Below are 9,880 nucleotides of genomic sequence, written 5' to 3' on the forward strand. Positions count from 1 at the left end.
GAATGATAAAATATATATAAAATTCAATTCAATTTTATTTCACGCTTTGTTTTTAATACAGATTGTTTGTTTGTGAATGGTATCTTATAATATTTTCAGAGTTTAGACTAAATATTTGAAACATATTAACAAAATTAATAAATTAATTTGTCTTCTATACCCAATAATAAACCGAAAGTCTAAGCTATCAACCCACAACAAATTAATCATCTTTAAAAATATTTTCATGCCTGTTTGGTTCTTCCACTTGGGGCACCTGTGTAGGGCAGGTGTGCGAAAATAAGCTCCTAAAACTCTTGTTAGACCTTACGACCATACTTCACCAGAACAGCTAGACTATACGAATCGACAGGTCTTAAAACTTTCAAAGAATCAATAAAACTGATTTAGGTGATTTAGCATTACCTCTCTTAAATAATCTCCATGATTGTTTAAGGGCTTATTATTACCAACATTTCACATTGCCATCGTTGTTAGTTCAAGAACTAAGCCGCTAAATTGAAGTTAGCTTCCTTTGGTATCTGGATCATAGAAATAAGATAGTCTAAGATATCATTAAAGGTTTTACTTTCCATTTTCCTTTATAATAACATGTCAATTATTGTACAAGCCTTTAGTCGAACAGCCATTTGAAAGTCACAGATGAAAAGCCTATGCCTAAAAACACTGTTATCCTTACTTAATCATTAGCTTTAATGAAACATTTATATTACTGGAAATAAAGCATACAATGAATGAATGAATCCAGATAGATAATCCGCAAGTACTTTCTAAGTAATTTCGTTAACTACATTTCATTTAAAGTAAATATTCTTATTAAGTATACATACCTTCAAATGGTATTTTTAAACTTTCTTTCAATTGGGAACAGTTTAAATTTGGTTTTTAAATATTCTCTAAACTAATTCTTATATTTTTGTAGTTTTTCTAAAATGAAATATTTGAATGTTAATTAGAAAAATTGAATGTACATTAAGACACAAATTATGTACACTTTCTTCTTACGCAAATGAAATCAGTTTCAAGTACATCAATTACGTTAACAATTGGAGACTATCTTGCTCTCTTTAGAGAGAGACAGAGAGTGAGACAGAGAGAGAGAGGGAGAAAAGTTGTTTTATAATTGGCAATTAGTTTGTGTTATTAAATCAGTACAAGCATTAATAAATCAAGTGTAACATTAGTTAGTTAGTTTATTTATATATTGCCATTTTGTCATTTAAAATTAATTAGCTTGAGTAAAATCTTCTAACTAATAACTAAGAGGGTGAATGATGGGAGGAAGGGGGAGGGGGGCGGTGGCCTAGACTCATTTAACTTTCTCACACAATCTTGCGCGTCATAAGTCATAAGGCCGAAAAAAAACTGAACTAAACTGAACTGTAACTAAAACTAAAACACCCACAACAATTGCAACATGTCTCCCACCGCCCGCCCCCCCTGTCTTCGTCTCTGTTGCTCCTTCAATGGCTCATGCTCTTGTGTCATTAACAAAGTGTTTTACATAAAATAGCATTTTTAACGCCATTTTGTTTTTGAGCTGAGCCGCATTTGTTACAACATTCCCCATTGTTGTTGTTGTTGTTGTTGCTGCTGCCCCGGTGTTGTTTGTTGCGCCTGTAAAAATGTAAAAATGCTTCCGACTTTTCAATTTCAATTATTCATACATTTTATGACCTTTTTCCTCTTGGCATGCAGGGCGTTCAGTTAGTTTCCTCCTCTCCCCTCCTCTCCTCACCCTTTTTCTTCTTTTTGACTTTGAGTCTTTACTCTACTACTGCTTTTTTCACGAGTTTCACTCGGCGGCGCCTAGTTTTCAAATATTTAAGACTTGCATTATATGTTCTTCAGTTTCAGTTTTCTCTCTCCCTCCCTCTCTCTCTCTCTCTCTCTCTCTCTGTCTCATTTTTTGTGTTTTAGTTGTTGCTGCTGCACATAATTTGTATTACTTGACTTCGCTCTCACTCTCTTACTCTCTGCTAACTAGAGAGACATAGGCATAAGGCCTGATGGGTTAGGGGGAGGAAGGTAAGGCAAAGTGGGCGGGTTCTGGCTACTGGCTAAAACCTGGTACCGGTCAGTGTGAGGAAGGCTTTATTGCCTCTGCTGCACGAAACGTGCATCAATTTTAACTTTCCGTTTTTTTTTTTTGTGTTTTGTGTTTTGTTCTCTCTCCTCTGCATTCTCTATGCCCCAGCGAATTGACGAGAAGAAAAAAACCAACATGATGAAAAAAATGGGGGCCTAGTTCACACACACACACATACACAGAGGGGCGAAAGAAATTAGCCACATAAAAATAGGAAAAAGTTTGCATTACTTGGCTTATTCATATTTAGGGCCTTGTTTAAACATACAAAGTATAGTTACTTGATTTTAATGCAGTTAAGTACCATGCATAAGTAATTGAAGTAACAAAAGTAGCAGTTTAGCATTATTTCAATTTCCATTACTTTAAAATTAATAGAAAACTGAATAATATTTAAACAGAATCTATTTACAGATCAAGTAATTAAAGAAGTAATTACTTATTTCAGTAAAAAATGCATAAATACTTACATTTGAAGGCAATCAATAGAAAAAGTATTACAATTTAACATTGGCATTATCAAAAAAGTTTTCAGAAGTTAAGAAATGGACTTAACTAAAGAAAAGCTCCATTACTTTGTTTATAATTAAAAAATGTAATGAAATAACTTTAATTTAATTACTTTACAATTCCATTTCGAAGATATTGAGCTAAGAACATTTGAAGAAAGTAAAAAATGAGTTTTCTTAGTCAAGTAATTAAAGTGCTTTCCTTTCTTTTTTGTTGTTGTTGTGTTTTCCATGTCAATTACTAGTAATGTTAATAGTATTTGCAGACAAGAGACTAACAATAGACCTAAATTATGATAGTGGTGGCATGAGTTGGAGTTGAGTTGGAATATCTAATAATGGCAATAAATAAATACCTGCTAAACCTCACCCCTCACCTCAGCCACCCTCCTCTGGCACCTCATCATGTCATGGGGCCATAAAAAAAAAAAAGAGAGAAGAGGAAGGAAAACAGAAAAAGAGTCAGCTAGCTAGAAAAGACAATGGGCCCAAATGGTTATGGCTAAAAAGAAGAAAAAAAAACAAGCAGAAGAGTAGTGCAAGAGCAGGCGATGAGGTTGAGGTTGAGGTGGAAGAAGCAAACAGAAGGTGGAGGAGATGGCCTCACTTTGTATACTAATTTGCTTTTTGCATACCAAAATGCTTTGCCAACATTTATGGCATTAATAAACCTTTATGGGCAACGGGCAAAAAAAAAAAACAAAAAACAGCAGCAACAATAACAATAGCAACATAATATTTTCTGTCGCAAACTAAAGTTGATTTTCCTTATTTAAGCAGCACCCGCCCCCCCCCTCCCCTCCCCCCATCACTCTTTTAAGTTATCTCTCTAACCCTCAGTTTGTCTTTCTCTCTGTCTCTTTATAGGCCAAAATGATTGAGAGCGGCGGACATGGCTGGATGGGCGCTGCTGCTGCAACAGGCACATCTGTGGCGGGTAAGTGGACAAAATTTTTTGTTACTTTGCATTTGGGAAGTCTTTCATTGTTTAAACAATTAACATAAACCACCCAAAAGATCAGTGGATTGAAACATTATCATCATATTTCCGTTTGTTTCGTCCCTCTCTTTTTTTTTTCTTGCCATTGTGGCCTCCTTTCAGCAGATAGCTATCAATATCAATTGCAATCGATGTGGCAAAAATGCTGGAACACTAATCAACAAAATCTGGTCCAACAATTGCGTTTTCGTGAACGCGGCCCATTGAAGTCCTGGCGTCCCGAAGCCATGGCCGAGGCCATATTCAGTGTCCTCAAGGAGGGTCTCTCTCTGTCGCAGGCGGCCCGCAAATATGATATACCCTATCCGACATTTGTTCTCTATGCAAATCGTGTCCATAACATGCTCGGACCATCACTCGATGGTGGCACCGATCCCAGACCCAAGGCCAGAGGTAGACCACAACGCATCCTATTGGGCATGTGGCCAGAGGAGCTAATACGAAGCGTTATTAAGGCTGTTGTCTTTCGGGATTATCGGGAGATCAAAGAGGATATCGGTTCCCATCCCTATGCCAATGGACAGGCGCATGCTGTAAGTATTTGTTCACTTTAATTTTTAGTTCGGGATAGATGGGTGTCAAAACCAAATGAAATACAACTCTAAACCTTCTTCCCTTTGGCCTCTGCCCACCCCCTGTTTGTTGCATCTCTTTGCAGTCGCATTTCGGACCCGTTGCAAATGCTGCCAATGGTTATCATAGTGCAGCTGCCAAAATGGCTGCCCAGAATGCTGCACTGGCTCCGCCAGATGCCAGTAGTCCGCTTAGTTCGATGACTGAGTCGCTGCGTCGCCAGATTCTGTCGCAGCAACAGCAGCAGCAATTGTCGCCACATAACCAATCGATGAACATGTACAAGTCACCGGCGTATCTGCAGCGTTCCGAGATCGAGGATCAAGTCTCGGCAGCGGCGGCTGTGGCAGCAGCGGCCAAGCACCAGCAGCAGCAGAGCGATAGACGCGGCGGCTCCGAGAATTTGCCCGATTTGAGCGCATTGGGTCTGATGGGCTTGCCCGGTCTGAATGTAATGCCCACCCAAGGCCCAGGTGGCCAGCAACGTGGCGGCGGCGGTTCTGGAGGTGGCGGCGGAGGGGGTAACGGCAGCGGTGGTGGCCACCAAAGTGCGGCCAGCTATGCCCGCGAGTTGTCCAGAGAGCGTGAATTGTCGCGCGAACGGGAACTAAAAAGAAGCCATGCAGGCTCGTCAATATGGCAATCAATCGCGAGGCTCAAACTCCTCATCGGCGGGCGGTAAGTCGGGGGCCACCTCGTCGGGTCGTCCCGGTGCGGCAGCCTCGCCCTATTCCTCGTCCATACACTATGCCAGCAAGCTGAGTGCCAAAGAGCATCCCAGCTATGCGTATAATAAGCGTTTCCTGGAAAGTTTGCCCGCCGGCATTGATTTCGAGGCCATTGCCAATGGCCTGCTACAGAAGTCGGTGAACAAGAGTCCACGATTCGAGGACTTCTTTCCGGGTCAGGATATGAGTGAGCTGTTCGCCAATACCGATGCCGGAGCGGCTGCAGCAGCAGCAGCCGCAGCGGCCGCCTATGCGCCGGCAAATGTACGCGAATCGCCGCTTATGAAAATCAAATTGGAGCAGCAACAGGCAGCCGAGATGCCCCATGAGGATTAAATCGAACCAGAAGGAGCAGAGAGACGGCGAGACGGAGAGAATGAGAGTGAGTGGAATGGAACGTGAATGGTTCTTGTGAAGAACTTGACGGTATATACAATTTTTGGACTGCTATTTTAACCCCAACGTGTTTTTTTTTTTTGTGTTAGCCATAAGTGAGATTAGGTCTTAGGAGAAAGCGTTTTAAGTGCTTAGTTGAAGTTGCTAACTGGTTAGATTAGGCTTAGTTTTTAAAAAACAAACAAACAAAACAAAGAGTTAGAAAGAGAGATAGAGAGAGCAGAAGTATTAAAATAAACTTAGTAGACTCACCCAGTCACACACACCACATACACACACACACCAATACACAAACATAACATATACATACATATATATAGAAATATATATACAAGCGCATCATACTTCGAAACTTTCCTGTAAGGATAGGATCTCGTCTATATATTCGTTTTTTTTTTTTTTTTTTTTTTTAATATTTATTACGGTTTTTTCATTTACTTCTCACACACACACACACACACAAACACACACAAATTTTGCCTTTTCTTTGCCAAAATGACAGAAGCAAAACAAAACAATAAAAAATATAAAATAAAAATTAAAAGTTAAATATGAATCGATAGATGATTAGCAAGAGACTTGTGCATTTTTTAAATGTAGATTTCGTAATCTTAGTTTAAACCACACACACACACACACGAACACTCACACTCTCACACACACACACACACATTGCATCACACTTAATGTTGTCCTTAAGCATAAAATATCTAGTAATTATATAACTATAAATCTTATCGCATTATCCTTATATCTAAACATACATATATAAACGACAATTTACATACATATATATATATATATATATATATATGCATTAATTAATTATATTTACAAGCTGTAAATGTAAATAATGTACAAATTTCCAATAGCTTTAGGCTTCCAACTACCCCTTCACACACACACACACACACACACACACTCACACTCACAGACAGCCACACCCACTTAATGTTAGCAAGAGTTTCACCTAAATGGCACACGGCCTTTTCCTTCAATTTCTATTGTGTAATATTCGTAAATATAAATTAATTAACTATATCTAATTATAATAATAACAATAATTAAGCAAATAATGCAATTTTTTTTATATATATATAATATATTAACTATATATTAAAGATAATATATATAAATTGTGCTAATTTTACATTTACACACACACACCCACACAGACACACAGAGTTCCAGTGAGCACACACACACACACATAAACACACCCACACACACACATATATATATCACCATCAAATTTCTATGTATTTGTGAGTAAACTGATTCATATAGATATACATACATATATATATATCGATGGATAAAAATGCATTCAAATGGTAAAACAAATGTTTTTTTTTTTCTTAATTTTAGTTGAGAAATCGTAAATTATACAAATAAACTAAAAATAAAATAAAAATGGAACAACTAAATGTAAAACAAAAACAATAATTCATTTAAAATGTGTTTTTTCTTATGGGCATACAAATTTCAATCAATAGAGTTCCAACAAATCCTTTTAAGAAACCACATTTCAGGACTTTCAAGATGCTATCAATGGACTGTTCTGTTATCGGAAACATTTATGAAGAAAATCCTGTTTAAAATGAATGTCCTTTGACATATAGATGACAAAATCTGTTTAAAGAATTCAAATGTGAATTTTGAGGTTTTTTGAAAACGATCGAAAGGTTTGTATTTTTATCAGGACTTAAGGCAGATCAATCGAGGAGTTTGTCCAACTTCAGGAAAGAGTCTATTTTTATTAAGTTACATGGAGAGACCAAAGCCAAAAATTGTTTTATACTAGACCATACAGACTTTATTTTTATTAATGAAAAGTTTTTGTGGCCTGAATTTGGTTAGTAATTAGCAGTAGGGGAAAATTATTCGCTAATCTACAATCTTTTCCAAAATAAACAATGGAATTACTTTTGACTCAAAAGTTTTGAGTATTGCTTTATCACAGGGTGAGAGTATTTTCCAGTATTTGGTACTTTGACCCGCCATTTGCATTTTTTACTCTCTCTCTCTTTCAGTTGTAATCAAACACTCATCGAGTTCGTTTGTGGGTGGCGAGTTGATGCACCGCTTGCAAAATCGTCAGCTATATAAAGCATTTAGATGTGGATAAAGATTTTAGAATAATCTTACTTATTTCAATAGGCTGCTAGATCTTGTGTTTGACTAGTGAAAATAATAAAAATAATTTCGTAAATTGCCAAGGGCAAAGTAAGTTGTTTCGCCGCCATAGAAAAGAATAGACAAAGCAGAGAGCGGAAAATTCGCGTACGTGTGTGGGTGAGTGCAAGAATGATCGGCTAGTGTTGTAAAGAGAGCGAAATCGAGAGAGAGTGCAGAGGTAAGTGGCCAAAAACAAAGCTTACAGCTATTTTTCATTGAAGTCGCATTCGATTAATAGCTAACAAATATCGATATCGATAAATCTAGCGGTTTTTAGCGACTACTACAAAATGCTAGATACAGTTGATTGCTGGTATTAATTTAAACGCTAAATGCTCATTTCTAGAAATAATCCAAGAATAATCTAAAATTGCAGTACTAAAGATTTGAATCGCTTTAAAGATTAACAATAAGATAGATTCTTATATTTTTACAAAGTGTTTGTTGCATTTGGATATTTAAGATATTGATTGCATGAGCATTTGCACTGAAACACACAAAATGAGAGGACATTTTTTGGATTTTGTCTTGAAAATAATCCCAAACAGTAGAAATTCCCATTAGACTGCGATATCTTAGTTGGTTCTCAGTCGTAAGGGCAACCATGTGCCTTACTTTGTGGTCTTTATTCTACATTAGATTATCGCTCGTATGGCAACAGAAGAATCCAGCCCTTTCCATTCAATATCATAACCTGTATCATCTCCAGGATCCTAAGTCATCTGATTGTGTTTGCAAAGGCCAGATAAGGATATAGGAATCCAAGGCTGGATTTTCGTACACACTGTATCCTTGACTGTGGTCACTGCATTTTTATATCGCGCTAGGCTTTCCTTGTGCTTCTTGCCATTCACTCGACCGTCGTTGGAGGCATTTGGCATATAGATTCCAGACTGTTTTATATTATCTAATGTAAATTCAGGACTTGCCGCTTTTCGGGAATATCCAGCGACCAAGAGCATTATTCGAACTCATGCCTGTCCTTTAATCCTCTACCTGAAAAACTATGATAGTGGAAGTAAAAAGTTTTATCAGTGACTAATGAAGAAATTAAGTCTACTGGAAGAAGGAACATCCTCATCTGATTTACTTAAATCTAATCAGTCAATAATCAGTCTAATCGGGACTAAATATTTCCATTAAACAATGTTTGTTGAGTGTTATGTGAGAGATGTCTCGGCATCCCAACTCATACTAGTTCAACCCCCAAGATCAAGTTCAGGAATTTATATTTCAAGAAATATTCGGATTTCGTTTTCAAAACTTTCTTTTAGAGTTCCTTCAAATTGTTTGTGTTAATTATATTTGTGATATTCTCAAATTTCAATCTCTTAAATCTTTCGTTGTCAGTTAAAGTTTAATTAAAGATGTCATCTAATTTGAGATAAGTTTGTTTTCAAAATGTCCTTGCCGTTTTGCTTAGTAATTTGGGCCAATTACGTATGAGATACCAAAGAAGAGTCGAAAATCCGCAAAACACAAACATAATATACTAATTTTCAAGTGAAAGCCCACAAAACAAATTTGAAAGTGCCAACAAGTAGTTCTCTTACAAAACCAAATTGCACAGGAGGCGGGACGAGGAGTAAGAAGGCCAACGGAAGCCAAAGAGTTGGAGATCTCAAGGTCAAGTGGCAAGTGAAAGCGACGTCAAAGCATTTTCTCGTCGCCCTGCTTTTTGGCCAACTGTAATTGTTGCTGTTGCTGCTGTTGTTGTTGTTGTTGGTGAAAGAAAACAATTACTTTGGCACTTAACAGCTTAACACATCACTTTACACTTGATGCAAAACTCGGTCTCCCAGCTCTGGACCGTGTCCTTTCAGTCCCTTTTCAGCAGCATCCTTAACTGCAAAACTGTAGATAAATAGGAGAAGCCAGAACGCCGTAGCCGTTGCCGCCAAGCCAAGGCTCAAGGATGCCAGTTGAGTGTGGTAAAGGACGTTGGGGTTTTGGGCAAGGACCAAAACACAGTCACACAGAAGCAGACATAGCGACAGAGACAGAGACAGAGAGAGAGAGAGAGAGACAGAGAGAACAAACGTTTAACTGTAATGCTCAAGGTCATCAAAAGGAGTTGGCCAAAGCGAAGCTAAAGCCAACCAGGAAGGCAAAGCCAACTCTTGGCCAGCCATGAATGGCAAGTGGCTTTCATCTTGCGAGACAGATGCCTCCCCCCTCCCCGAGCACCATCGTGCAGCTCTCTCTGTAACACACACACACACATACATCCTCCTTCACTTACACACAGACTAACAGGAACAGCAAGCAAAAGGGTCTCGTCTCTACGGTCAGCCTTGAATTGCGACCCACAAAACAACTTCCTACTTTGCCTTTTCGTCCTTGGCAGCAATGCGGCTGTGGTTGCCGTGACTGCCTTCCTGCCTGCCTTCCTGTCGGCCTCTCAGCC

General features: G+C 38.2%; 1 protein-coding gene across 2 annotated transcripts in view; it reads left to right on the forward strand.

Moving 5' to 3' along the window:
* bab2 (bric a brac 2) overlaps positions 1-6,728 on the forward strand; it is a 44,036-nt gene extending 37,308 nt beyond the window's left edge. Inside the window, exons 3-5 of one of the 2 annotated variants that reach the window (XM_068286109.1) lie at positions 3,466-3,535; positions 3,701-4,131; positions 4,257-6,728. In XM_068286109.1, coding sequence (XP_068142210.1) covers positions 3,466-3,535; positions 3,701-4,131; positions 4,257-4,853 — 1,098 coding nt within the window. In that variant the 3' untranslated portion in view covers positions 4,854-6,728. Of the gene's footprint in view, positions 1-3,465; positions 3,536-3,700; positions 4,132-4,256 lie in introns of those variants that run through there. The other variant, XM_068286110.1, reaches the window with a different exon arrangement.
* Positions 6,729-9,880: the final 3,152 nt, after the last annotated feature.

The sequence above is a fragment of the Drosophila tropicalis genome, unplaced genomic scaffold (assembly GCF_018151085.1).
Source record: "Drosophila tropicalis isolate 14030-0801.00 unplaced genomic scaffold, ASM1815108v1 contig_443, whole genome shotgun sequence".
NCBI classification, from domain to species: Eukaryota; Metazoa; Arthropoda; class Insecta; order Diptera; family Drosophilidae; genus Drosophila; species Drosophila tropicalis.